The sequence below is a fragment of the Brassica rapa genome, chromosome A03, assembly GCF_000309985.2.
Source record: "Brassica rapa cultivar Chiifu-401-42 chromosome A03, CAAS_Brap_v3.01, whole genome shotgun sequence".
Classification (NCBI taxonomy): Eukaryota; Viridiplantae; Streptophyta; class Magnoliopsida; order Brassicales; family Brassicaceae; genus Brassica; species Brassica rapa.
In genome coordinates this window covers 29,075,855-29,103,845 of record NC_024797.2, presented here as the reverse complement: position 1 = coordinate 29,103,845, position 27,991 = coordinate 29,075,855, and the positions used below count along the sequence as shown (strand labels likewise).

General features: G+C 37.3%; 5 protein-coding genes and 2 long non-coding RNA genes across 9 annotated transcripts; 4 read left to right on the top strand and 3 right to left on the bottom strand.

Annotated features, from left to right (window-relative positions):
* Positions 1–12: 12 nt before the first annotated feature.
* LOC103861951 (FGGY carbohydrate kinase domain-containing protein) lies at positions 13–3,670 on the bottom strand. The gene is made up of 15 exons (XM_009139662.3): positions 3,378–3,670; positions 3,120–3,199; positions 2,941–3,058; positions 2,686–2,864; positions 2,534–2,616; positions 2,272–2,459; positions 2,124–2,185; positions 1,947–2,055; positions 1,757–1,876; positions 1,555–1,674; positions 971–1,094; positions 752–908; positions 600–672; positions 384–511; positions 13–303 (listed from the first exon to the last, which is right to left on the bottom strand). Exons 1-15 carry the CDS (start codon positions 3,457–3,459, stop codon positions 181–183), a joined length of 1,746 nt encoding a protein of 581 aa, XP_009137910.1. The 5' UTR covers positions 3,460–3,670; the 3' UTR covers positions 13–180.
* Positions 3,671–9,883: 6,213 nt separating this feature from the next.
* Positions 9,884–11,255, top strand: LOC103861950 (probable xyloglucan endotransglucosylase/hydrolase protein 17). The gene is made up of 3 exons (XM_009139661.3): positions 9,884–10,225; positions 10,311–10,504; positions 10,735–11,255. Exons 1-3 carry the CDS (start codon positions 9,938–9,940, stop codon positions 11,105–11,107), a joined length of 855 nt encoding a protein of 284 aa, XP_009137909.1. The 5' UTR covers positions 9,884–9,937; the 3' UTR covers positions 11,108–11,255.
* Positions 11,256–11,493: 238 nt separating this feature from the next.
* Positions 11,494–14,597, top strand: LOC103861949 (probable xyloglucan endotransglucosylase/hydrolase protein 18). Its single transcript, XM_009139660.3, has 3 exons — positions 11,494–13,245; positions 13,340–13,533; positions 13,899–14,597. Exons 1-3 carry the CDS (start codon positions 12,964–12,966, stop codon positions 14,269–14,271), a joined length of 849 nt encoding a protein of 282 aa, XP_009137908.1. The 5' UTR covers positions 11,494–12,963; the 3' UTR covers positions 14,272–14,597.
* LOC117132531 lies at positions 13,301–13,931 on the bottom strand. The gene is made up of 2 exons (XR_004456144.1): positions 13,718–13,931; positions 13,301–13,569 (listed from the first exon to the last, which is right to left on the bottom strand). It is a non-coding gene; the product is annotated as an uncharacterized LOC117132531 (long non-coding RNA).
* A 4,912-nt stretch (positions 14,598–19,509) lies between the features above and the next one.
* On the top strand, positions 19,510–20,889 carry LOC103861948 (xyloglucan endotransglucosylase/hydrolase protein 24). The gene is made up of 3 exons (XM_009139659.3): positions 19,510–19,830; positions 20,014–20,207; positions 20,299–20,889. Exons 1-3 carry the CDS (start codon positions 19,567–19,569, stop codon positions 20,678–20,680), a joined length of 840 nt encoding a protein of 279 aa, XP_009137907.1. The 5' UTR covers positions 19,510–19,566; the 3' UTR covers positions 20,681–20,889.
* Positions 20,890–21,269: 380 nt separating this feature from the next.
* LOC103862159 lies at positions 21,270–22,589 on the top strand. The gene is made up of 2 exons (XR_004456143.1): positions 21,270–22,274; positions 22,417–22,589. It is a non-coding gene; the product is annotated as an uncharacterized LOC103862159 (long non-coding RNA).
* On the bottom strand, positions 22,291–27,880 carry LOC103861946 (putative nuclease HARBI1). 3 transcript variants are annotated; one of them, XM_033287066.1, is made up of 5 exons: positions 26,143–27,880; positions 25,914–26,051; positions 25,717–25,785; positions 23,088–25,633; positions 22,291–22,683 (listed from the first exon to the last, which is right to left on the bottom strand). In XM_033287066.1, exon 4 carries the CDS (start codon positions 25,237–25,239, stop codon positions 23,959–23,961), a length of 1,281 nt encoding a protein of 426 aa, XP_033142957.1. In that variant the 5' UTR covers positions 25,240–25,633; positions 25,717–25,785; positions 25,914–26,051; positions 26,143–27,880; the 3' UTR covers positions 22,291–22,683; positions 23,088–23,958. The 3 variants fall into 3 exon arrangements, with proteins under 3 accessions (XP_033142957.1, XP_033142956.1, XP_033142958.1); XM_033287065.1 differs by having other exon boundaries at positions 23,088–26,051; XM_033287067.1 differs by having other exon boundaries at positions 23,144–26,051.
* Positions 27,881–27,991: the final 111 nt, after the last annotated feature.

Sequence of the window (27,991 nt, the reverse complement as noted above, 5' to 3'; positions counted from 1 at the left end):
GAAATTAATCAATTAGTTGAAAACGTACTAAAAACTAAGAAGATTAAAACAAATAAACTGTAGTACCTTTTGTTACATTTCACCTTAATCTATATATTATATTAGTTATTGATAGAGAAAAGAGTAATTGTACAAATACCAAATTTTATAAATTGTATAAATAGCAAAGAAAGATGAACACTAGGAAAGAGCTTGGGTGATGATGGAACGGTGAGACAATTGCTGTTCGTAGAGGTCACGGAAGATGCGGTATTTTGCATCGTGATACTTCTTAACCTTAGGGTCTGATGATGGATGAACAACCTGAAATTAAATAACAAGTGACTGCATAAACAACATGATCAATGCATGAAAAGGCGATGAAGTTAGATAACCATGCATACTTGTCCAGCTGCGTTCAAAGCTTTCATAGCATCATGGAGACTAGGGTAGCTCTTGGCAGCAACTGCTCCAAGAATGGCTGCTCCTAGAAGAACAGACTCACTTTCTCGTGGTAGAATAATCGGACAACCTGCCAAATAGATCCATCCAATGAGATTCCATTTTGATTATAGAATAAGTGATAACAAAGGGTGTGGTTAGTAGTTAGTACTATATACCAACGATGTCTGCATGTTCTTGGATGAACAATGGGTTCTTTGAAAGGCCTCCACAAGCAAGCAGTGTGTCGATCTAATATCAAATACAAAGAGAGAGAAACATGAGGCCATGGAAGTGAATGTCTACAGAACGGAGTGTGAAGAAAACTTACTTTGTGGCCATGGGCATTGCAATGCTCTACAATGTGACGTGTGCCATAAGCAATCCCCTGTACTGTGGCTAAGTATAGAAGAGCTAGCTGCTTCTCTGATGTGTCAAGAGTCATTCCAAATACCACTCCTTTCGAATTTGGGTCTGCAACGGGAGACCTGTAACACAGCTTTGAGTCAATAAAGCTAAGAAACAGAGCAGTGCTTTCTACTTCATTCACCTGTTTCCGTGAAAGTCAGGAAGGATATGCATCTCTGAGGTAAGAGCAGCTACAAACGGAGAACTTGTATCTTCTTGCGCCATCGATTTTAAGATGTTGTTTAGAAGTTCAAACACAGAAACTTCTGCAAGAGACCAAGACAATAGCATTTAGGCCTGGGATTTTGTCTGAACCCGCCGAAATTTTTGGTTAGTTTGGTTAGAAGTTCTGTTTGTAGTTTTTAATAAAAAAAATTGGTTTTTGGTTAGGCAATCGGTTACATTGGTTTTCTTAAAACTATATCCAAACCATACTAAACCCCAAACCGAACAAATCAAATTTTGAACCAAACTAACCGAATTTATCAGAAATTTTAACAAAATTAAACCAAAATCTAACCGCAATCAAAAACTTCCGTAGGATTTTCAAAAAATCGAACTAACAGAATACCGAACTTTATTTCGGGTTAATCCGGTAAGATTTATGACAAACCGAACTAACCAAAAACCGAATAACCCAAACCCACATGCCTAATAGCATTCAACCAATGTTTTTCTCAACAGAAGTGAAAAGAGAAGGTAAAAAAATGTGGGAAGGTTTGATACTCTGGGAAGCAGCTTGATTTGCAAGACGAGGAGAAGCAACATGGTTTTCGATTATGTGATCAAGTAAAGCCCCAGTCGCACTCTGTCCTCCTTCCGTTAGCCAATACTCCGGTACCACAGCTACAGAGAATAAACCAGAGTGAGATTTCATCTATCAAAATTAGAAAAAAAGGATAGAGAGAGAGACTAAACGAGAATGTACCTGACCAGAAAGGCCCCCACACGCCAGGAATAAAAAGCTTTTCACGTGAAACAGCCATATGGCACGTTGATGTGCCACATACTAAAACCATTCGAGTGCATAAGGTATCCACATCCGAATCTAAAAAAAATAACAACTCTTTAGAGACTAACATACCACGTTACCTTAGACTATAATAGCAAAAGAGTACCTTTCTTCAATGAGTCTGAATCTGATTTACTTTCCATGACCCCAACACCACCTGCATGAGCATCAATGAGTGATGTCCCGACAGGTGTTCCAGCCAACAGACCCAGTTCCTAAGAATCAAAAAAAAAAAAACTGTAATTGAAATGATAATATAAACCAAAGATTGTTAAGTACTTGCCTTAGCAGCTGTTGCGGTTAGTCCGTTACCAAGTGGATGCCCAGGGAAAGCCACACTTCTCCCTAATTAACAATTAATACAAACTAAAAGCTAAGGAGGTTTCACAATTCCTCTTAGATCATTTCTAACAAAAAAAAAATATGCATACCGATCTTAGCATGGTGACCATCTACAAGATCGCCTAAGCCAATCTCTTCCCAGAACTCATCATCCCACCCACAAGCTTCCATGTCACGAGAAGCCTTCTCAGTCATCTGCTGCTGCATATGTGCATGACCAAGATACGTCCATTTACATACCGTGGTGCACAAGCTACGTGTATCATCTCCAGTAGCTCTAAGAGGGAAACAAAAAGGAATCAGAAAAATGCAAAGATTCAAGAGGACCAAAAGGTTTAACAGAGCAGGCACCTGAAGGAGAGCCAATCACTCAGGTCCATCCACTTATACACCATTGACCAAGACTCCTGGAGATTCTCTTTCACCCATAGTAACTGCAAAAGGAAAGATAATCTTCATCATGCTCAAACAAACAGAAACAAAGTCAAGAAACTTCCACCTACTTTGGGTGGCTCCATCTCTGGAGAAACACCGCCGCCACAGTACTGCAACACTGGAGAGTTAAACGAGTTGATTCTCTCCGCCTGCTTCACAGCTCTATGGTCCATCCAAACAATAATGTTCCTTCTCGAATCACCACTCCAAGAGACAGTCACAGGAGACCCCTCAGCATCAACCGCCACTGCAAAGACAATAACAAACGTTACTTGTTAACCTTCTCCCCTCATCTAAGTCTCAGATGCTAACAAAGTACAAACCGAGAGAGCAGGTGGCAGCAAAGCCTATTCCTTTAACTTCAACATCAGAAACATTCGCAAGAGAGCAAGCAGCTCTCACAGCTGCACAAACCGCGTGCCATATATCCGTTGAAGATTGCTGTTCCAAAACATCAACTAATCAGAGTTTAACATCAGCTCGAACACAAAGTAAGTCTTACCTCAACACAGTCTCCATCTTTCCAAATCTGTATAGGGCTACTAGAAGAACCTAGAAGCTTTCCACTTTCATCAAACAAACCTATAAGAAAGAATACAACTTTGAGACGTTAAACAGATTCAAGTGACTTGTTCCGATACAACAGAGGTCGAATTACAAAACCCATTCAAGGATTATACATAAAGGATCGATCTTTATGGATTTTGATCGAACTACACGATTCTCAGTATTGACGATTAAAAGGGGGAGAAGGGTAAACCGGCTCGGGCGCTTCCGGTTCCGACGTCTACGCCGAGGAAAACGGAGCGAGACGGGAACGGATTTAACTCGACGGTGGTCATCTCAACGGCGACGGCGAGCCACGGAGGACGGTTGTGACTTACTTTATCTGATCTGATAACATTACTCGCACTCTGTTTCTCTTAATTTGTTTTTTATCAATTTTGTTTTTAATCCAGGTCACCAGCAAAACTGCCACGTAATTTTAGTTCTATCCAAATATCATAATTTTTCTGACCAAAAAAAAAAAATAATATGTTCGGACTATTTAGAGAAGATAAGCTTTCTTTGTTAGCCTTGTCTGATTTTCGGAGGTAAAGCTTCTTTGTGAAGAAACTATAGACGTATGGGGTCACAAGCAAGATTAAGAGTAGAGTTTGTTATCATGTGAAGCAAGATCTTTAGTATACCGAGACATAATCTCCCGGTATTTGCATGCTACTTCATTGACAAAAGTGATAATTAAGAATGTTGTTTGATGTGAAGAACTATTAGAAGATGGCACTTGTCTCAGTGTCAATCGGGAGCGTTGGGTTATCAGTCAGGTATAGGAGCTGTAGTATTCATTGTTTTATGGTGGTCTTTCTTTCGATCGCTTGCGGTAACTATTCAGTTTTTCGTCTAGTTCTGGAGTAGCTTGGTTCTTACCAGCCCGGTTCTGAAAACTTCCTAAAAATTTAGACTCGAAGCACAAAATCAATAATGGATGTCTAGTTGGTTTAAATTTGCTATTTTAGAGTGAAACATAAGCTACTTTAACCATCTGAGCCGTTGATTACTTAAAAAAAAAAAATATTTATGCTTTATAATAGCTGGAAACAGAACTGGCCTTGAACAGAAGCGGGCCAAGCCCATGCTTCCGGCCGCAAAATATTAAGTAATAATCTGACCGCCTTTGTGTCAAAACTTCCTTCATCCTACTTGATAATTGTACCATTGTTAGCTTGATGAAATCATGAGTTCGAATCTAATAAGCCTAATAATTATTTTTGATTTCTAGCCCATATATTTCTAAGACTGGCTCTGGCTAGAATTAGATGCTTCTACTGCCTCTTCCCAGAGCCACTATTGTTCCTAACCCGTCTCGTTCTGTAACTACTTTAATGTGAGAATTGTGTTTGTCTTCGTTCCAATCATTTGTTTTTTTTTTAACACAACTTGCATTAACTTTCATTGAAACTGTTAGGCAAGGGCCATAAAAGCCTCAACCATACATAAAGCACCTTTAGCTAGAGAATCAGCAACAAGGTTTTCGTTCCTAGAAATCCAAAAAAAGGAGACAGACAAAGATGGGGAGGAACTCAGGTTGGATATGTCCGACATGACACCGTGCAGCTCCGTTAGTGGCTCATGTCGGGTTATGGCCCTAATCAGTTGGGAGGAGTCAGACTCCATACGGATGGAGTCCAGTCCATTAGTTATGCAATGCTTCAGGGCTTCTCTTAGAGCGAGTCCTTCTGCTATCAAAGGGGAAGCTACGTTGCTCACTGTCTTCTTGTTGTGAGCAAACCATGCTGTCAACTTTATTGTCCATCCTAGTCCTGCCTTCTTGTCTACCTTCTCCTCAAACGCCCCCCCAGATATCAAATGTTCCAATCATTTGTTATTGTTCGTAATTTGTTATGATGTTCTGTTGATGTTTGTGTTTTCTACTACTAGTCTGTCATTATATGTTTTATAAATATCTAAAATTAGATAAACTTAACATTTTTACCTACACAAATATTACAAGATGAAAGTTATAATTGTGTTAATGTATATGTTATTAGATATGATGGATTTGAGAAACCAAATGAGGTACAAAATCATAAAAGTCACGGTGGGAATGTATAGTTCTATTACTGTAGAGACTACTAGTCTATATGTAATCCACCTTGAGGCAACAAAACCTTAACTATATTGATGAGTTTTAGTTTGGGACCTTTGGAGATGACTTGTTTTTTTTTTTTTTTTTTTTTTTTTTACAGAAAACAAATAAATTTTTTAAAAAGACACATGTGAACGAAAGCGTTAAAGCAATAAAGTTGAGACGTCGTTACGGCTGGAAGTACGTAAACCAAGTAACAAGATGAGACTCCTGAAAAGATTGAGAGCGTTGGGTTGGTTGAACTGGTCTGCGGTCCATTCCTGTAAGTTTTGCTTTCATGATCACTTGAATTTCCTTGATAAGGAGGTGGGCTGATCTGCTTGTTTGGTTATGCAATCTCAGGTTCCTTTCACGCCAAATGACATAGCATACTGCCTGAAGTAGAAGCTTGCAAATAAATTTAACTTTGGGATGTGAAGAGGCTGTTAAAACCCATGTGAGAATACCATCAAAAGAGTGAGGCGGATGAAGTGTGGGATGAGTGAAGAAGGACGACCAAACCTCTGCAGATACAAGACAATCAAAGAACAAGTGTGATCGTGATTCATTAGCCCGGTCGCAGAGGAGGCATGAGCTTGGCACAGCCATTCCCCAAGTTATCAGCCTATCCCTTGTAGGTAATCTGTTTCTGGTTGCAATCCATGCCGTGAAGGCATGCTTTGGGATATTAGAGCTGAACCAGACAGATTTGAACCAGGGAACATGCGGAGGGCTCGGGTGTAGAGATGCCCATGTCTTTGTGGTAGAGAAGTCTCCTGGAGAAGAGTCAGGTGAATGTTTCCATTGAAAGAAGTCTTGGGCTAATGGGTCCAGGTCATAGGATACAGTTGAAAGGCAATCCCGAAGGAAATGGTTTATAGGATGGCGACCCCTTGGAAGGCGCCATCCATTAGAAGTTGATGCCATAGAAACTGAATCCATGTATCCTATACCTGAGACCATAGGACCTGAGGCTCCACACAATTCGAATAGAGGTCCGAGTCCTGTCCAATTGTCGTGCCAAAAAAGAGCAGTTGAGCCGGATCTAACATTGCAGACCAAGAATGGGCGAGCTGTAGGCCTGAGCTTCATAAGCGATCTCCAAAGCCATGATCCAATATTCTGAAAGTCCGCGTCCCAAAACATTCTGTTTCCTATTAAGTGTTCCTTCACCCACGCTACCCACAAGGATCCATTGGCAGCAAAAATAAGCCATATTAACTTAAGTCCGTAAACCTGGTTCGAATCTGCCATTCTTCTTAGTCCCAAGCCACCTGATTTCTTTGGTGTACAAACCGACTCCCAGGAAACCTTTGCACCTCGTGCTGAGTCCGGAGTACCATTCCAAAGAAAAGCATTGCACATTCTCTCTAAAGAGTCGATACAAGTTTGTGGAAGTGGGAAAATAGCTGCCCAAAAATTGAAGATTCCATATAGGACAGATTGCAGCAGCTGAAGTCGACCCGCAAAAGATAATCTCTTAACTGTCCAAGAATTTATTCTAGCTCTAACTTTGTCCAGGAGAGGCTGATAGTCCCTAGGTCTTAGCTTGTGAGGCATTAGAGGCAAACCGAGATATCTTACCGGGAGAGACCCTTGCGATATTCCAAATCGTCCTGCAAGCGACCGAGCGAAGGTGATGTTCCCTCCATCCACGAAGAGACACGACTTTGGTAGACTGAGTCCCAGACCAGAAACTCTGTGAAAATCAGATAGAGTATCGATGATCGCAGATAAGGATGTTTCTGATCCATCGAAAAAAATCAACATGTCATCAGCGAAGCTTAAATGTGAAATGAGTGGACTAGAACAGCGAGGATGTAGAGTGAACTGATTTGTCAAGGCGGCCTGGTCAAGCTTCTTAGACAGGATGTCCATAACTAAAACAAAGAGAGAAGAAGAAACTGAGTCCCCCTGCCTAAGACCTTTCTTCCCCGGGAAGAATCCCGCCAGTTCTCCATTTAAACAAACCGAATAATAGGGAGTGGAATAACACAAACGGATCCATTCAATGAAAACTTCCGGCAATTCAAAGGCCCTTAGAATATTCAATAGAAACCTCCAGTCGACGTTGTCATAGGCCTTGGTGATGTCAATTTGCAAACAGCCGCGAGTTCTCTCTCCGGGCTTGTTGAAATCATGAACTAGCTCAGCTGCCAATAAGACATTCTCGCACAGCAGCCGACCTTGTACAAACCCCACTTGATTCCTTTGGACTGCTAGAGGTGTAAACAGTTTTAATCTTTCACTCAGAATTGTTGATATCACCTTATAAACCGTGTTGCAAAGAGAGATTGGTCTGAACTCAGCAAGGGTTGCCGCGCCTGGGGTCTTCGGGATAAGAGCAATAACCGTTGTATTCAACTGACGGAGCATCCCCGGATTTCGGAAAAAATCCTGAACAGCATTAACCAAATCAGAACCTACGACATTCCAAGCAGTGCAGAAGAACTCTGTGGTGAAACCATCGGGACCCGGAGCCTTGTTCTTTGGCAAGCTGAAGACAATGCCTTTGATCTCTTCAACCGAGGGAATAATACAAAGTCGATTGGCCATTGAGTCTTCGCATCTGTAAGGATGGAGCTGCTGAATTTGCTGAACCGTCAGAGGGACTACATCCTCATTTTCAGAACCCAAGAGATCGGAATAATACCCCACTGCCATTTCCTTTAACAAAATAGGATCATAGACTCTGTTATTTTCTCCATCCATCAAATACAAAATTTTATTTCTCTGCAGATGTGCCTTGACATATTTGAAGAAAACTCCAGTATTAGAATCACCAACATCTAACCATCGGACTCTTGATTTTTGATGAAGGAACGATTCCTCAGCAGCGGCAAAAAATATCCATGAATCCCGAGCTATCTGCTCATCCTCAAATAACTGAGGAGAAGGAGCAGTGAGAACCTGTCTCTGAACCTCTTCTAGCTTGGAGAAAGCTTCCTTTGTTCTCTTTTGAATGCCGCTGAAACTGCTTCTATTTAAGTTTTTACAACAAACCTTAGCCAGCCTCAATCTCTGATAAAGAGCAAACATCGGAGAGGAAGGTATGACTGGCGATCTCCAAGCCTCTTCAATCAGCGCAAGAAAGTCCGGGTGAGTCGAGAACATATTGTAATAGAGAAATCGAGATTTCCTTATACCAGGAGCAGTTCCCATTGAAATTAAACAAGGTGAGTGATCCGAAGAACCTGGAGCGTCAAAATAAGCATTAGAGTCCGGAAACTTCTCTAGCCAGGATTCATTAATAAGTGCTCGATCAAGCTTCCTTGCCTTAGGATTTGTAGGACTTTTGTTGGTCCAGGTGAAGTGACAGCCTCTGAAAGTTAGATCAAATACTCCACTTTCAGCCAAACACTCACTCAAGTCCTCCATTCCCTGAAGACAGATAGTAGGCTGTGATAAAGAATAGACTTCAGAGACCGAAAGAACTTGGTTGAAGTCTCCGAGAATAATCCAGGGAGACTGGCTAAGCCTTGTTGAGTTTGCCAGCTCCTTAATTTTTGCCCACAGTGAAACCCTTTGCTCGTACCTATTCCTTGCGTAGATAAAAGCCACCGAAAATTCCTGACCCGTAGCCGGGTTGAAAACACCACAAAGAACCATCTGAGGAGATTTATAATAAATCATGACTGAGATGGACGGATCCCAGATAACCACAATTCTGCCGTTGTCTGCCTCTTCTGAATAGTTGGCTTCATACCTCCAGCCAGGAGTAATAGTACCTAAAATACCATTTAAATTTTCTTCTTGCACATGTGTCTCAAGTAATCCACCTAATAATGGCTTATTAAGCCTTATCCAATCCGAGACTGACGATATTCTAGTGTCGCCATTTAGGCCTCTAATATTCCAAAAAAAGCTCTTCATTAATGAAGGCACAAAAAAGATAGTGCTGAGCACTAAGCTTCACCAGGCTGGACAAGACTTGTAGGTGTTTGTCCAACTGAAGCGGAATCAAAAGAGGACCCTGATACAGAAGCTCCACTGCTAGAAGCTTTAGGTGGAGTGGCTGTCATAAGATAAATTTTCTGCCGATCCAAGACTTCATCATGAAGAATTAGTTTGACCAAGACTTCATCATGAAGAATTAGTTTCAGTTCCATTTTGCGAACATATTTAATCCGATCCAAGCAGTAACCATGGATGAAGTCTGAAATTCTGGTTTGGTCCATCACACATTCCTCTTTCCCCCAAATCACGTTCTTTGTTTCACTTTTCAATGTATATTGTCTTGCTGTTACGGTCTACGTGGGCTCGGTTTAAAATTACAAACAGAAAACACCGACGAATATCTATGTGGGCGGTGCTCGAAAGTCGAAGACGTGTTGACGTACCCAAAACATTGGGACCAGTCAGTCTGATACATATGTCCAAAGATCATTTCGGTTTGTAAAGCTAAAGAAATAACAAAATTAATATTCTAATTTGATTAGCTTTGCCGACAAAAAAAGAAATTATTATTTTTGATTCGCTTTGCAACAGCAAACAAAGGATCAAATAATTCATTTAATATTATAAAGCTGTGACCCAACGAGACCAAAAAGCACATGCACCCACCCACTAGTGATCAACCCCATGAAACGTCCATCCTCTCTCTCTCTCTCTCTTTCCGTTTCATTTTCTATATAAACCAACGTCACTTACCTCATTTTCCATCAACAATAAACATCTGAGATCTACAAACTAAAATGAAGTCTTCTTGTGGTACAAGGTTTGCGTTCTTGGTTCTCTTTCTCTTTGCGGTACAATCAGTGTGCGTCAATGCCGGTACCGGTAGCTTCCACAAAGATGTGAAGATACACTGGGGTGATGGCCGTGGAAAGATTCACGACAATGAAGGAAAACTTCTTTCTCTTTCCCTTGACAAGTCCTCTGGATCCGGTTTCCAATCGAATGATGAGTTTCTCTATGGCAAAGCCGAGGTTCAAATGAAACTTGTCCCTGGTAACTCTGCTGGAACAGTCACAACTTTCTATGTAAGTAGCATATATCTTGTTTCTAACCATTCTCGTTATATGCTTGAATAAATATAGTTACTGACTGTGTTGGTGTTTTGTGTAGCTTAAATCACCAGGTACTACGTGGGATGAGATTGACTTTGAGTTCTTGGGAAACATTAGTGGTCATCCGTATACTCTTCACACTAATGTTTACACAAAGGGGTCAGGAGACAAAGAACAACAGTTTCATTTATGGTTTGACCCAACCCGTGAATTTCACACGTACTGCATCACATGGAACCCCGAAAGGATTATGTAAGCACATCTTTTGACCCCTTGAATATTCCAATCGATATAAAACCTGAAGAAAAAACTCGATAAAAAACTAGAAGAATCTAAAAGACACTTTAATTCAATAAAAACTCAAAAAATGTTACAAACCGGTAAAATAGTGTTATCATACATATATTATATAACCCCTATATGCTTTGAGACTATGTGTTCATGAATAAAGATTTTTTACCTTTTTTTCTTCCTTTTTTCAGCTTTACAGTTGATAACGTTCCCATTAGAGAGTTCAAGAACTCCGAGTCGATCGGAATCCCTTTCCCAAAGATCCAACCAATGAGACTCTACGCTAGCCTTTGGGAAGCTGAGCATTGGGCTACAAGAGGAGGATTAGAGAAGACAGATTGGTCAAAAGCTCCTTTTACTGCTTTCTACAGAAACTACAATGTGGAAGGATGTGTTTGGGCTAATGGTAAATCATCTTGCGCTGCTAACTCCCCATGGTACACTCAGAAACTCGACCAAAGAGGCATGAACAGAGTGAAATGGGCGCAGCGTAACTACATGGTCTACAACTATTGCACCGACAAAAAGAGGTTTCCCAAAGGTGTTCCTGCAGTGTGCACTTAAACTATTGATTCATGAATAAGTTACTTGGCGTTGTCTTTGTAACTCAATGAGTTTTATTTATTTTGTTTGATTCATTCGTTGCTCGTATGTGTGTTTGTGGTGTATGAGTAAGATTTTTATAATAATAATGAATAATAATTTATACTCCCTCCGTTTTTTAATATAGGTCGTTTTAGACAAAAAATTTTGTTTCAGATTATAAGTCGTTTTCGGTTTTCTATGTAAAATTTATTAATAATTAATGTTGTATGACCAATGGTAATATATCTTCTATTTTTCTATTGGTTGAATTGTGGTTAGGTAAATAATTAATGATGTTTTTGTTTAGAAAATATAAGAAATTAATGGTTTTCTTAATCTGCGTGCATACCTGTAAAACGACTTATATTAAAAAACGGAGGGAGGGAGTATGAAACAAGAGTTCTCGTTGCTTAAATTAATTGGCTCCACTTGATTTGTGAAATTCATAAATTATTGAGAGCACTGAGAAATTTTATACTTCTTGGGAAGCACATTAATAAATAACAATAAGTTTTCTAGATGGAGGACCGGCGAGACTGTCCAAGTTTCAACCTACATGTTTGCTTCCTTTGAGAAAATATTTCTAGATGTAACATGTGGTCCAATGTGATTTCATTTCTATCGACACTTATTTCATGAGATAAATTTAGTATGAGACGCAAAATGGAGTAGAAACAAAAACAACATAGCAAGAAATCATCAATCATGTGCCTCTTAAGTCTTAACGTGTGGGAAAGGTGATGGATTTATATTCCCAACGTCAAAAACGGGTCATGAGCTTTCATATTTTTATATTGGCCAGGCTACAATGCTGTCAATGATTATTGTTAGGAAAGGACCAAGATCTTGAAAATGGATCACGTTGGTTTATTAATCTCATGAATTAGTTAATTGTTTGGTATGGTAGTCCAAGTTTCCTAGGGACTACTTTGTCAAACTAATTCTCAAATTAATAGACTAACTTACTCGTCTTCCAAGCTTATGTTATAAATATTCAGTTAATTAAATTATATTACACGTAACGTTACCGGCAAATCGTCCAATGTTATTTTATTTACCCGGACATATTTTCTTGTTATTTAGTTTGGCTAGTTGTTCATTAAGAGATTGAAATATCATATCATATGGATCAAAATATACATATTAGTGTTATGCAACGGTTTAGCTGTGGAATATACAGTACCATGTTTTCGTAATCATAATGAAATTATAATGTGAATAGGACAAATGATTGAAGGGCTTATTTGCTAAATAACCAAAAAAATAAGGAAAATTAGATTTTTAGAGAGAGAGTAGAGAGAGATAGGAAGAGAAAATAGGAGAGAGGGGGTATTTTTAGTTAGTTAATGAATTTTGGTTTTTGTTGTGTATAGTGAATGCAATTTCCCATGATTGAAAGTAGTGGAAAGAATATAAAAGTAGATATTATTAAAATGCAGATATTTATATATTTAGACCCTCTATGCGGCGGGGAGGGTTTACGCTCATGTCAAAAGTCGAAGCCGTGTTGACAAAATGGCCCCAATACTTTCGAAACGCGGGGCCAGCATCCGATATACAAATTGTTCACATACATTATTTTTTTTCTGTTTTGTAACAATAAACGAGTCATGCAAATTATATTCTATTGGATTATTTTGTAACAACCAACAAGAGGCCGAATGAGCCAACTAGAATACAGCACATATACGATCAATAATCAAACCTATGAAACTTCCGTCTCTTTTTCCCTTTCCCATTTTCCAGCAGCTATATATAAACTCATGTCGCTTAACTCAATTTCCATCAACAAATACAACTGAGATATCAAGTCCCCTCGAGAAATCTATTAGAAAATGAAGCTTTCTTGTGGTACAAGATTCACGTTCTTGGTTCTCTTTCTATTTGCAGCACAATCTGTTGCTGTGTATGCTGGTAGCTTCCATAAAGACGTTCAGATACATTGGGGTGATGGCCGCGGAAAGGTTCGTGACAGAGATGGAAAGCTTCTTTCTCTCTCACTTGACAAATCCTCTGGTTCGGGTTTTCAGTCCCATCAGGAGTTTCTCTATGGTAAAGCTGAGGTTCAAATGAAACTTGTCCCTGGTAACTCTGCTGGAACAGTCACAACATTCTATGTAAGTAACATATTGTTTCTGACCATTCTTGTCATCTTTTGATATACGCTTGAACACATTTATTTATCGAGTGTTTTATGATGACTTTGTGTAGCTTAAATCACCGGGAACTACATGGGATGAGATCGATTTCGAGTTCTTGGGAAACATAAGTGGTCATCCATATACTCTACATACTAATGTTTACACACGAGGCTCTGGAGACAAAGAACAGCAGTTTCATCTATGGTTCGACCCAACAAAGAACTTTCACACTTACTGCATTACATGGAATCCCCAAAGGATTATGTAAGTACATCATACATTAATCCTATATATGTTATACTCCCTCCGTTTCAATTTAATTGTGTTGTAGAGAAAAAATTTCGTTTCAAAGGTGTATAGGTAATTGTGTTTTTATTTTGGAAATATACAAAATCATATGTTTTCTTAATATGTGTGCATAAACCTAGAACGACAACTAAAATGAAACGGAAGGAGTATGATATATATAAATGAATTTATACTTTTATTAATGTTCCAACCGTTAACTTCCAATTCATACCAATGGATAATCAGTAGATTGTAACATGTCTCTTAGATTTTATTCTAGGTCTTATTACATTTTTTTATGTATGATTCCTAATAGGTATCTTTTGTTGTCTTTCCTTCAGTTTTACAGTTGATGGCATTCCTATTAGAGAGTTTAAGAACTCCGAGTCAATGGGAGTTCCATTCCCAAAGAAGCAACCGATGAGGCTCTACGCGAGCCTCTGGGAAGCCGAGCATTGGGCCACAAGGGGAGGATTGGAGAAAACAGATTGGTCAAAAGCTCCTTTCACTGCTTTCTACAGAAACTACAATGTGGAAGGATGTGTTTGGGCTAATGGAAAATCATCTTGCCCCGCGAATGCCCAATGGTTCACTCAAAAAGTTGATCTGGAAGGCGAGAAAAAAATGAAATGGGCACAAAGTAAGTACATGATCTACAACTATTGCACTGATAAAAGAAGGTTTCCTCAAGGTGTTCCTGCAGTGTGCACTTAAGTTATTGATTCTTGAAACAAGTTACTTGACCATTGTCTTTGTAACTTGAATGAGTTTTATCTATTGTTTTCATTCATTTATTGCTCATATTATGTTTATGGTGTTTGTGTAAGATTTTTTTAAGTTATATACCAAATAATATATTATGGAAAAGAGAGTTTAATTTCGTTACAAATACTTAATTCATTATACTAGAGTTGTACAGTTTTAAAACACTGAGAGAGGTTCACTAGTAAATCTACAAGAAATAGTTAAGAGAATACAGCCTCTTACGTAAACAAGTGAACAACTTTTAGTCAAAAAAAAAAAAAAACAAGTGAACAACAGTTTAGGACGAGACTCTCAGGAGTTCATAAAGTTTTTCCAAAAAATGTGTCATTTGGGCTATTTTTAGTAAACGGGGCCTGTGGACTAGTACGACTTTTTTAAATAAAAATCATCGTAGTGGTTAATATTTAAAAGTTTTTAATTACATCTATGTTTAAGGTTCAAATCCCAAATTATACAATTTTTTGGATAACTTCACATTATATAAGGTCCATTTTTCAATTCCCGAAGAAAACAATTTATTATTGCAGATTACAAAAAAATAATTTACAATTGATCTTTAACATGGTGCAAGTGAATCTGGTCAACCGTGGATGAATTTTCGTAAGATGACTCAGGTGATGCAGTTAGTCATAAATCTTCATAAGACAAGTAAATCATATATATAATTTTTTTTCATAATTGTAATATCGTAATAAAATTATCGTTTGAAAAAGACTTTAATAATAAACAAATGATCCAAGATCCATATACGAGTTCATTAAGTTTTGGGAAGGTTTTTTTACTTTTGATTACTTCTACAATAATGTGCAACTCATCAACATGTATTTTTTTTCCAATTTCACGTATCATATCGAAATGATTGATATTAATCTTCTTCTTTTTGAACACATAATTGATATTAATCTTCTATATGCAAATTTACATTAAAATTGAAATGAGATGTGTATTGGATCGGTAACTGACTGTAACACACACACACATATGATCTGATCTACACAAGAGGTGAGTAGATAATATAGAAATGAAAGTACAGTCTCTTACAAAACTTAAGAAGATACCAAAGCATGCTTATTGCAATGTTGGTATCTGAGAATAAGAATGCATTAGTCCTATGCCCCTATTTGGCATCACTTGATGTCTTCGCTATACAGTTCACCGATAAAATAGTTAAAACGACATGAAGTGATGTTATGGATTGATGCGTCGTTTGTGTTTGAAGTCACTTTAGTTGATTATCTAGTGAAATTGTTACCGAAACAAGGGGATGATGATAACAATGTTTTTACTATATTGTTGAGGATAAGAGTATATAAAAGTGATCATAGTAAGATTGCTAATATATTATTATTGGCCATAACCAAGTAGTATGATATGACTTAGAGACCTAAAGGACAAAGTAAAATAATTGATGTCGATTACTAATTACGCTTATCCATTGAGATCAGCAGGTTTATGAAAATGACATTCAGCCAATCGTTTTAGGAAGAAAACATACGAAGATATTTGGTTAGGCACAACAATGTGTTCTGTAACGATGTATATTAATAATTATTTTGGCTCTAAATAATTGTGTGATTGTGTGGTGAGACGACAACTCTCGCTCTCTCTCTTTATAATTTTGCATGCATTGACGAATCCATCGTCATCACTGAACAGTCTTCATCTGTGACATTTGACCAATAAAGAAATGTTAACGAAAATATTATGTTACAATATTGCAAGGTTTCTAAATTTATTAGAAATAGTAACTTCGAAATATCAAACTGTTTTAGAGTATATCGTTCAAAAATGTTTTGAAAATATATAATCGTTTAAACATACAGTGGTGGTGATAGACGTTCTAAAACATATGATTATATATTAGTTGACCCCGTCTATATTGTTTGCTTAAACACAAAATCTCTCGAATGTATCCACAAAAGTTTGTTTTTGCCTTTTTGGATGACAGAAAAAGGTTATACAAACATCCACCAAATAAATCATTATATTACAAATTACAACGCTCGCCTTTTCAAAAAGTTTAATTAATAATTTAGATTTGATTTCAACTGGTAAAATCCACTTCAAAAAATAAAAATAAATCCAAATGATATTGTTACCCAATTGTTTTAAATATATATCTTTAACTTTACTAAAAATCATACAGAATTCTTACCAAAAAATAATACGAATTTGCAATATTTACTACTGAATGTGGTAGGTTAGTGGTTAACAGTATGTATTGGTGTTGTAGATCTGCTCTTAATTCACAACCCGATGAAGAGATGTTTTACTTACACCGCATTATTGATATCAGGAAAATCTGGTTCCAGACCAAATGAGAAATTAGAGCCTAAGATCCAAACCCTTCGATAACAATGAAAAACTTGCAATATTAAAGGAGCCCGAAATTGCCAAGACCATACATAGTTGTCTGAGATATGGGTTCGTTAAAATGAAATATATGGTGAGTTGAATTAAGAGTGAGTTTAGCCTCCTGATTAAGAGTTATGATAAGCCATTACATAGAAACTAATCATATAATGGCATAGCTGTCAAGCTTAGTGTCACCAAGTTGACGTTTAGTTAGGCGGTCCAAATCAAAATTTCGTTGTCAAAGAAAATTCATCCAATGAATCATGTTCGTATGTATATGACTTCTTGTAATAGTACTCGTTTTAATTACGTAGCTATCCTACCTTAATTCTTAAGGTCCATCTCCATCCATAGTATTACTTGCTCAAAACTCAAACTACTATTTAAAACCAACCGGTCTTTTGTACTTACCCCAAATCATGTCAGTGTGATAATGAAATTAAATTGTCTTTGACAACTGTTAACTTTATTTTTATTGGAGTTCATACATCGATTCATGCTATCTACTACACATTTTTAAGTGGTGGTTCTATTTTATGAATATTTGACATTCAATCTGTTGGCTTATGTTACCATGCCCGGAGAAGAAGGTCAAAATAATTAAAAACAAATATACGAGTTTTCGTTCGTACTCCCTCCATATTGTTTTATGTCGTTTTACGTTCCAATACATATTTTTAATACATTTTCATTTTTGTCCTTATTTTTAATTCATTAATTAATAAAATCAAACAAAAAATTATATAAAATATGGTTAAAACATAAAATTTAGTAACTTTTTCAATTCGTGTGCAAAAATCTTAAGAGCGTATATAATAGTCTTTTTTTTTAACTATATTATTTATAAGAGTTGGATACGCCTCGTCTGCCTTAACTAGTTATTCAAAAGCTATTAGTAATACAACTACATTTATCGATAATCTATAATTTTATGATATTATATGGCAATGATGTGAAAACTCTATAAACTTTTGCAAAAGAATTGACCATTTATTAGTACTTCTTGGCGTGAAAACAGAAGACAAAATTAGCAAAAAGTTGGATAAATCAAACGATGCTTGTTCCTTTGAATAAACAAAGAATGATGAAAATAGCTTTGGTGCTTGAAAAAATAGTAGCCATTGAGTTTGGACCACCCTCATATTCATAAGTCATTTCCAATAAATAGCAGTACTTGTCCTCGTAGACAACATTCAATTTCTTTTTTTATTTGTTTCCCAGATTTAATTCTAGATGCACTATGGACTAATAGCTGTTTTAGTTTTTTGTTGTTGAAAATGAGCTGTTTTAGTGTGTCAAATATGCATACCAATCAAACTACATTTTCTGAGTTTGATCAACAAAAGAGAGCCACTTTAACCAAAACTACTCAATAATGATAGTCTATATCCGTCATACCGCTAGTGGTTGCATGCAAATAAATTAATACGATTCTTAGTATCAATTGTTTTACCATACTGTTTTTTAAGACTCAACAGTAAACCTAGCTATTCTACATGCATTGTGTTCCATTTTAATGATAAGCATACATATGTTACGCATATAATTCAGATTTATTTTGATTGTCCAGATTCTTATCCAAAGCTTACATCAATAATTATACCATTGTATATAATTAGTCGGTATGGTTGCATATATCGATTATAGCTTTTTATTTTGCAACGAAACATCTTTATTGAGAGTCCCTGCATTAATTAGTCACCAACCAAAAGAAATTGACCTTTTATGATTAACAAGAGAGATAAAGAAAGAAATCGTGGCTCTCCTCCTACTTGCACCTCTGCTAACGCAATCAAATCTTTAACCCATACAACTAATATAGAGAGATATAGAAAAGCTCATACCTTTCTTCGTTGCTTCTATGCTCAATACACACAATAATAATATTCCTTTTAATCAAATCACATCATGATGACATTTCCAAAAAATATGTAAAGCTTATAAAGTTTTATGTTAAATGCATATTGAAAGAAGTTCGAGACGAGTCAACTCAAGTTGTTTTATTTCAGAAACATGGGTCCAGTTATTTACGACCTAGTAACTGGATACATACCAAACTCTGAGAAAACAAAACTCAAAACATTTAAAGGAAAAATATATGCAATATACATATTCTCCTAAGATTTCAACTAAATTCCAGAATTTGAAGTCGAGCCATTCCACACGTAATGTCCCTCTGGACCTCTTATCTTATTTCGTCCCTCTAAGCGTCTTCGTAGGGATATGAGAGACGTATAAACAAATTTGGATTTCGAAATCCCTATATACAATTGTATCAAAAATTATACTATATATACAAAGCATGCAACCAGTTATATAGTAAACAATTATTTAATTCTTTAACCTAAAACTCAGAGTTGACAACAGCAACAAAATATGAAAGAAAGTACAGTAAACAAGTATTAACCAAAGGGAAAGTTTATACTAGCATCTATTAGAAGATTTAAAAAACATAAATGAATATTTCTCAAACATACTTTATACTTTTAAGATTGGTTTCTTTGATCTACATCGTTCTTTTTTTTATCCGCATCAATTTTAATACTGTAGTCAGTTTTCAGTATCAAACCTTCAAAAAATTCTTAATTACAAAAGAACTGAAACAACAAATTTCTAACACTATGAGTATACATTTATATAACTCACATTTTTAATTAAGGATTGTAAAACTATCTGTTTACCAAATGATGGAAGTACTCGAGACTCAAGCTGTAATATATCTTGCATGCAATGTCTTAACATTAGCTTCCTTTTGTTCACCCACTCTCTCTTCTCATTTTTTTACCAAACTCTTCTCCTCCTTCCACTATATATAGCTCTCTTCTTTCTTCTTTCTTCCTCACATTCCTCACCAAACTCAATAACACACACACAGACGTACACACAACAATGTCTCCTTTCAAAATATTCTTCTTTGCGGCTCTTCTTGCGGCTGTGTTTTCATTCTCCGCCGCTGATTTCAACAGCGACGTCAACGTAGCTTGGGGAAACGGCCGTGGGAAGATACTCAACAACGGACAGCTTCTTACTCTCTCCTTAGACAGGTCCTCTGGTTCTGGTTTTCAATCCAAAACAGAGTATTTGTTTGGAAAAATCGATATGCAGATTAAGCTTGTTCCTGGTAACTCAGCAGGAACCGTCACAACTTTCTACGTAAGTTACTCAACATGGACTTTTCATGAGATATATGTTTGATAATTATTACAATTTTTTTTCTTAAATCCATCCATTTTATTATTAGATTTTAAAAACCGCAGTCATACAGTTTAACACGCTACTCCTATTACAATAGTTATCTTGATTATTAAGTTTTTTGTTTTTTATATATTTTTGCAGCTGAAATCTGAAGGATCGACTTGGGATGAGATAGATTTTGAGTTCTTGGGTAACATGAGTGGAGATCCTTATACTCTACACACTAATGTTTACACTCAAGGTAAAGGTGACAAAGAGCAACAATTCTATCTCTGGTTCGACCCAACAGCGAACTTCCACACTTATTCAATCCTCTGGAACCCTCAAAGAATCATGTAAAGTCAAAAATCTCACCTTTCTTGCTTCACAAGTAAAGTCTATTAAAATTAGGGTTTTATCTCTAATCTTTTTTTTCTTTTTGCTCAGATTGACAGTCGACGGTACACCAATTAGAGAGTTCAAAAACTCTGAGTCAATCGGTGTTTTGTTTCCAAAGAGCAAGCCGATGAGGATGTACGCGAGTCTTTGGAACGCAGACGATTGGGCAACGAGAGGTGGTCTGGTTAAAACGGATTGGTCCAAAGCTCCATTCATGGCTTCTTACAGGAACATCAAGATCGAGGGGTGTGTTCATATAAACGGAAGATCGTCTTGTAGCCCAAGCTCTAGTTGGTACACTCAACAAATGGATGCAACTAGCCAAGCTAGACTCAGATGGGTTCAGAAGAATTACATGATCTACAACTATTGCACGGACCGTAAGAGGTTCCCACAGGGAATCCCTCGTGAATGTGCACCAAGCGCATAGAATATTTTAATTATAAAGTATATAATATATACTTCTGTGTGAATGCTCTATGTTTCTTCTTTTGTTGCTTGGGTTTGATTCTTTCGAGTGTATATTTATGTCCAGTAACGCAAAAGGTGTGTATATTTATAAATCTATATATGTAAAGAGTCTAAAAGATGTCTTTGTCAGTAAAATAACATGTTTATGAAAATGATTACTTTTCTATTTTTCGGATGAAAAATGATAGTTTACTTCACTCATATTGTAAGAGATATGATAAAATGTCAGTGTAAAACTTTACTGTATTCTGTTTGCTAAAGAACTCATCAAAGAAGTTAACATCCAATTAAAAAAAAAATATTTCCAATATTAGTTTTGTCATCAAAGGCTTATCAACTAATTAATGACATCATTTACTTCGAAATGAGATCTAAAATAAATGTTCTGACGCTAAGTTTAAAGACTCTTTAACGATGATAAAGCCACTTCCTTAAAATTCCATTTATAGTTAGTTAAACTAAACACATAATTAACTAAACGACGTCGTTGTAGGCAGGGACTGTTATACGGTGTCGTTTCTTGTGAGTGCACTTATATCATCAAATCGTCTTCTCCGGTGAGAGCCTAACGTCGGAATCGAAACGGAGAATGTCGCACAACGATACGACGCCGCTTTACCAGTCATCTCAGTCGGACATCGAAGAGATCAAGAACATGATCAACAACGACGGAAGCGTCCTCCCTGCTCGTCCCTCAATCCCCGTTACGTCCTCACCGTTCGTTCAATCCAACCTCCCACCGCCGTCTTCCTCTTCGACTCAGAAGGTGACACCTGTTCCAGTGCCTCCGTCGCTCAGGTGATTTCAGCAGCTCGGAAGGTCCCAAGACCATGGGATTCGGATCTCCGGCGAACACGTATCTGGTTATGATCTTATCAGGTACATAGTATCTGGAGACGTTGAGAGGGTTTCTCTATAATGGTGCTTCTTAGGCTAAGGCATCACTAGACTAGACTCTAATACTGCTGTCAGTTTTGATGAGCAACAACTAACAGATATGGTGCTGTGTTACTTGTGATTTTGAGTTTTACTACTCTCCCTTCCCTTGTCTTACTTTTAGCAGCATCTTATCTAAGGATCCAGATATACGATCGATCAACCATGCTGTATAATTTAACCTTGAACTTATGTGACCATACGGATGGCTTTGTGTTCTCCGGTCTTTCATATTTTCCTGCTTATAAATGTTTTCTTTGCTGTGATTTATGAACACACCGAATAAGAAAATGTGAAATCAAAAGGTTTAAACAAGGCTGTTTTGTTTTTTTTTTTTTGTTGTGTTTGAATGTACTTGATGTATGCATGATTTATCGGAAAAGACATGACTGTGTTTTGTATGCCGTTGTTTGCTTGTTTTTTATTACCACTTAAGCATAAGGGTATAAGCCACGTCTGTGTTTTCATCTGGTAGGATAAAGATTCTTTCTCTGTTTATTGCATTTTCTTCTGTTCTCATTCTTTCTCTCTGTAGTTTCCAGTCCGAAGTGTTTGCCGTGGCATTTGCACTACTTGCAGCCGGAGCAGTGATCCTCTCACTAAATGTCCTGCTCCTGGTAAGCACACATTTGATTCATATATTATGCACATTTGATTCGTATATTAGTAAAAGCCACATACTTTTTATTTCTCGTTACAAGTTTTGATTTTTTTAAGCATCTCACTTTCGCTGTCTTGAACAATATGAATTTTTTTCAGGGAGGACATATAATCTTCTTCCAAAGCCTAAGCCTTTTGGGCTACTGTCTATTCCCACTGGACGTTGGAGCAGTGATCTGCATGTTGAAGGACAATGTGATACTCAAAATGATCGTTGTGTCTTCCACTCTTGCCCGCAGCTCTTCGGCTGCTTATTCTTTCATGAGCACTGCTGTGAACCCGAAAAGAAAAGCTCTCGCACTTTATCCTGTCTTCCTCATGTATGTCTCTGTCGGCTTCTTGATCATTGCCATTGATTGATTCGTTCTGAAAAATTTGAAAGTCAGATACATGTTCTTTGATTTAGTGAGTAGATAGAGAATTCTTCACAGCGAATTGATCTGAGTTCCGCAAGTAACTTATCAATATCGACAGTAAAGGTCACAAGATTAAACCTTCAACAAAATGACAATCAAATTCACAAAAAAGAAGTGTTGCTCTTGAGACAGTTTGCTTGCAAGATACGTCATCTCTTTCTTACTGTTTAAATTCATTTTAACCTCTTCACGTGAATTGTTGCAGTTTTCTCAAACAAAACAATCGTTCTTTTTAATGAAGAAAAAAAATAATAGATGAGCTTAATAGTGAAGTGAATGATTCTTTCATTTTTGAAAAGTGAAATAGAAAAATGCCAAAAAGAGTCGGTTTCAGAAGGTGTCATCATAACAAACCCTAATCTCGGAACGATGTTGATGCATGATAGAAGATCCTTCAATGTTATTATCACCTTAGAAAATGCAAAAAAAAAAGAAATTTTTTTGAGTTGGGCCTCTGTTCGAAAACGCGGACGCCTAGCCGATTAGTCGGCCGACTAGGCGCTCGGCGGAACCAAACCGCGGCGATTTCACCAAATCGGTTCAACAAATCGTTAAACCGATTAATCAATAAACTAACCAATTAATCGCTAAAAAATCGGATTAAAACCGATTTAAAGCGCCTAATAGTTAGACTTTGTTGACAAATTTTGGGTCTTAAAACGAAAGCCCATTTGTCTGTGAATTGAGTAGACTTTGTCCCTGTATTTATAAAGGATTTCAACACCTCTCTTCCTCATTGTTAACCGATGTGGGACAAGTTAAGTTTTTTTTTTTTCAAAATCGCACATGTAAAAAGAATGGAAAAGAAATATTGCTGGAGAATCGAACACACTACCTCTTAAGATTACATAAACGTCACAAGCCGCTGGACTGTGACGCTTCTACGTCCATCTGTCACATATATTTGTATATATAAGCATGTATTAAAACTATTAGACCATCTGCATTAGTGAACCCCTTCTTGGGGTTCATAAGAATTTTTTATTAATTTTTTGATGGTCCCATAAATAGTGATGAACCTCAACATATTGTGCTGCTGCATTGGTGAACCTAAAAAAGGGGTTCATAGGAATAAAATAATATTTTTTAAAGTTTTTAATATATGACAATAAATGAATAAAATATAATAATTTTTTAAAAAATTTTGTTTAAAATAGATTACATAAACAAATATATTCCAAATACATATTATTGAATACTTTGAGAATTCTTGAACATACAAATTTTATTCATCTTCGTTACCAAATTTTTGCCAAACGTTTTCAACTAAATCAGCTTTCAAACGATCATGTTTCTCTGAATCCCGAAGATCATTGCGAATGCCTAGCATATTACCGACATTAAAACTTGTTCTACTTTTCACCTTGGAACTTCTGCTTGTCTCTCCCGACTCGAACTGAGATGTATCAGTTAGAGTGTATCCGCCTCGTTCGTCCTCTACAATCATATTGTGCAATATGACACAAGTTTTCATAATCTGTCCTATTTTTTCCTTGTCCCATACTAGAACCGGGTTTTTAACTATTGCAAACCTCGCTTGCAAAACTCCAAAAGCCCGTTCGACATCTTTTCGGGTAGATTCTTGACGTTCGGCAAATAGCTCTGCTTTAGGACCTTGAGGAAGTCGGATGGATTGGATAAATGTTGCCCAGTTTGGATATATTCCGTCAGTAAGGTAGTAAGCCATACGATATGTGTGGTTATTGACCTTGAACTTAACTTTTGGTGCTCGACCTTGTAAAATGTCATCAAAAACTGGTGACCGATCAAGAACATTGATATCGTTGAGAGTACCTGGTAATCCAAAAAATGCGTGCCATATCCAAAGATCTTGTGATGCCACAGCTTCTAAGACAATTGTCGGCTTCCCTGAACCACGTGTGTACTGGCCTTTCCAAGCCGTTGGGCAGTTTTTCCACTGCCAATGCATACAGTCGATCGAGCCGATCATACCTGGAAACCCGCGTGCCTCTCCAAGATCGAGTAATCGTTGAAGATCCTCCGGTGTAGGTCTTCTTAGATACTCATTTCCAAACAAATTTATTATTCCGTTAGTAAAATTTTCCAAACATAAACGTGATGTACTCTCACCAAGTCGGAGATATTCGTCATACATATCTCCCGATTGACCATATGCTAGTATACGTATAGCCGCCGTACATTTTTGAAGTGCAGTTAGTCCGTACCTGCCGTGAGCATTTCTTCTTTGCTGAAAGTATGGAACTTCATTACTTAGGCGATCGACAATGCGGAGGAACAATGGCTTGTTCATTCGAAAACGCCGCCTAAACATGTCTGCTGAATATGTAGGATGATCACTAAAATAGTCGTCCCAAAGCTGTTTCTGTCCTTGTTCTCGATCTCTTTCGATATAAGTTCGTCTACTCCGGGTGTTGTCTTGAACATTAATGACTGAATCGATGAAATTATCAAGATGTTGATCCACAATTTCTTCAAAGGCTTCATTTAGAATTTCATCGACTTCATCACTTGACGAGGTCGACATTGTTCAAGTGTCGAGTGTTTTGGAAAGAAAATGAAAGATAAAGAAAGATGGGGAATGAGTTTTTATGATAGTTTTGGTTTGCAAAGATAATGAAAGATAAAGAAAGACAGGGAACGAGGTTTTATGTTTTTTCCTTCTTCTGTGAAGGTTTTCAGATAACGAAAGACATAATATATATAGAGCATCCATACAAATACACCCGTGGGTGTTTACAAATCCGTGAACCAAGTTTTTAGTACATACACCCGTGGGTGTCTTCATTACATCCGTGAAACAAGTGAAAAGAAAGTGTAGTCAGAAGGAAAATGCTACACAATCTGAGCAACTAGACATAAAACAGACAAAACATAAACACTACCCGTGACTTGCGAACTTGTGACTTGATGCCCGTGACCTGCAAAACAAAAAAGAGGAAGGACACAATCAAGTTAGCGAACCAAAGATAACTCAAACAGTTTTCATGAGATTGAGGCGTACCTTCTATTTTTAGTCGAAGCAGACCTTCTGTAGGACACGTACTTTGACATTGAGGTCGTGAACCTGTTCCTGGAAAAATGGAAAACACTCACAAATGTCAAAATTATCATCCAATGTCAAAATAAAACACTCACAAACACTCACAAATGTCAAAAAAATATAACTACTGTATTATCTAAATATAGGAGGATTCTCACCGCCAGTGTTTCAATCTGTTTATTGAGTTTTGCCACCAAAAGAGTCACCTCCTCGGACTCCTTCACACGTTTTGTCAGACTCTCGATCTCCTCCTGGACACCAAACACCCAAGGATGACGAAAATGCAACCCATCATCCTTGGTTACAACAACAAATACATATCAGAATTATCCGTAAGCAAATAACTTATACAATCTGAAAAGGGATACACAATGCGGAATCGTTTACCTCGTAGTTCTTGCACGTGAAAAAACGCTTCCCAGGAAGGCTGTCGTACTCCTCCTTTCCACGAACCTCGTTAATGATGCGCGAACCACACAGACACCTCGTCGGAATCCCGTATTGCGCATCAGCCGCGCATTGAAGCATCATGTAGTGCTCCTTTTGCCTCTTCATCTCTCTTCTCTCTTCGGCTGGGTCCATCTGTACCACAAATCACACCATTTAGAACCCTAAAACGAGCCTCTCAATTAGATTAAGTACCCTAACCAAACCGCATGACGAAATATAACCATTAATCGAAAACCCCCTTTTCGATTTAGAACCCTAATTAGAACCCTAAAACGAGCCTCTCAATTAGATTAAGTACCCTAACCAAACCGCATGACGAAATATAACCATTTATCGAAAACCCCCTTTTCGATTTAGAACCCTAATTAGAACCCTAAAACGAGCCTCTCAATTCGATTAAGTACCCTAACCAAACCGCATGACGAAATATAACCATTTATCGAAAACCCCCTTTTCGATTTAGAACCCTAGAACCCTAACTCTTAACAATGGAAATCGAATTCGCTTTGGACCACATAATCGATGGAATGAAACCGTTAATCTAGTCGATTCTCACCTGAGCTTGTAGAGGAAAGCTCCGGCGTCGTCGTCGTGGAGAAAAGCTCCGGGTAGAACCGTCGTACGATAAATCACCAAGGAGGCGGAGTGAAATGAGAGAGAAGACCAAATGAGAAACATTTCGAGAAACCCTTGTTTCGCTTCACTCTACAAAAAAAAACGCCACCAATGCCCTCTTGCCACGTCGCGTGAACCCGTCTCATACGGTATCATTCGGACGAACCGGTTCACCAAATATCGGCCTTTTTAAAATTTTAAAAACGCAAAAGGCCATAAGATCCCGAGCCCATGAACCCCATATGATCCGCCAATGCAGATGCTCTTATTATCATGTTTATTACATAAACATATTATAAATACATTAAATTGTATTAAAACCTAGGCCCCGATTAATCTCCGTTTAATCCCCGATTTTTTGATAACTCGCTAGGCCCGGTGTTGCCGCCCGACTAGCGCCTAGCGTAGTTTCGAACAGGCTACAGAACCACCCAGAACCACATAAAACTGACTGAATTGTATTTTGATGCTCTTTAAGCGATGGTAAATGCAGTAGTCCTTGATTCCACCCTTTACTTTTTTCAAGACTTCAAGACCAATATATTTTTATTTTTTCTACAGTTTCCAACAACACCGAATCCTCAGCTGGTAAAGTAATATTTTCCACTTTGTGGAAATCTATACATGTATCTGACTTTCAACAAATCGTTAAACCGATTAATCAATAAACTAACCAATTCAGTCAGTTTTATGTGGTTCCGGGTGGTTCTGTAGCCTGGCCTATCGGTGTAATGATGAGCAAGTTGAAACCTCTATCTATGTTTTCTCGATAATGGGTTTTTTTTGTAATAGTAAGGAAACGTATTTGTCTTCTTTAAGAGCTTGCATGCTAGGGAATTTTTGTTTTTTCTTGTATAAGTCTGGCATGTACTCGAAATGTGTTTGTAAGTTCGTAAGCAGGTTGTATAACTCACTTCTCGTGCCTAATATATTTTTATGATGGAAAAAAAAATTCTTGTATTAAGCTGTATCACACATGAATATGGTGAAAAAGATTTGTAAGGAAAATAAGTCTAAAAAGCAATGATTCAATTCTAGAAGTATCTGAACAAATAGAAGGTGAAGGTCACAATCTCTAAGATGGAATTTGTATTATTATCAGACCTTTTATCAACCATAGATAGCACAACTAAATGCTAAAAATATATAATTTTATGTCTACATCACAGAA

What these genes read in the sequence shown, in the direction of transcription:
- LOC103861951 (XM_009139662.3), bottom strand. Translation starts at nt 3,459, where the DNA reads ATGACCACCGTCGAGTTAAATCCGTTCCCGTCTCGCTCCGTTTTCCTC. An exon ending in AAGATGGAGACTGTGTTGAG is followed by an intron (nt 3,059 to 3,119) that starts GTAAGACTTACT and finishes GTTTTGGAACAG; the next exon opens with CAATCTTCAACGGATATATG. An exon ending in AGAACATGCAGACATCGTTG is followed by an intron (nt 512 to 599) that starts GTATATAGTACT and finishes TCTATTTGGCAG; the next exon opens with GTTGTCCGATTATTCTACCA.
- LOC103861950 (XM_009139661.3), top strand. Translation starts at nt 9,938, where the DNA reads ATGAAGTCTTCTTGTGGTACAAGGTTTGCGTTCTTGGTTCTCTTTCTC. An exon ending in GAACAGTCACAACTTTCTAT is followed by an intron (nt 10,226 to 10,310) that starts GTAAGTAGCATA and finishes TGTTTTGTGTAG; the next exon opens with CTTAAATCACCAGGTACTAC. An exon ending in TGGAACCCCGAAAGGATTAT is followed by an intron (nt 10,505 to 10,734) that starts GTAAGCACATCT and finishes TCCTTTTTTCAG; the next exon opens with CTTTACAGTTGATAACGTTC.
- LOC103861949 (XM_009139660.3), top strand. Translation starts at nt 12,964, where the DNA reads ATGAAGCTTTCTTGTGGTACAAGATTCACGTTCTTGGTTCTCTTTCTA. An exon ending in GAACAGTCACAACATTCTAT is followed by an intron (nt 13,246 to 13,339) that starts GTAAGTAACATA and finishes GACTTTGTGTAG; the next exon opens with CTTAAATCACCGGGAACTAC. An exon ending in TGGAATCCCCAAAGGATTAT is followed by an intron (nt 13,534 to 13,898) that starts GTAAGTACATCA and finishes TCTTTCCTTCAG; the next exon opens with TTTTACAGTTGATGGCATTC.
- LOC103861948 (XM_009139659.3), top strand. Translation starts at nt 19,567, where the DNA reads ATGTCTCCTTTCAAAATATTCTTCTTTGCGGCTCTTCTTGCGGCTGTG. An exon ending in GAACCGTCACAACTTTCTAC is followed by an intron (nt 19,831 to 20,013) that starts GTAAGTTACTCA and finishes ATATTTTTGCAG; the next exon opens with CTGAAATCTGAAGGATCGAC. An exon ending in TGGAACCCTCAAAGAATCAT is followed by an intron (nt 20,208 to 20,298) that starts GTAAAGTCAAAA and finishes CTTTTTGCTCAG; the next exon opens with ATTGACAGTCGACGGTACAC.
- LOC103861946 (XM_033287065.1), bottom strand. Translation starts at nt 25,239, where the DNA reads ATGTCGACCTCGTCAAGTGATGAAGTCGATGAAATTCTAAATGAAGCC.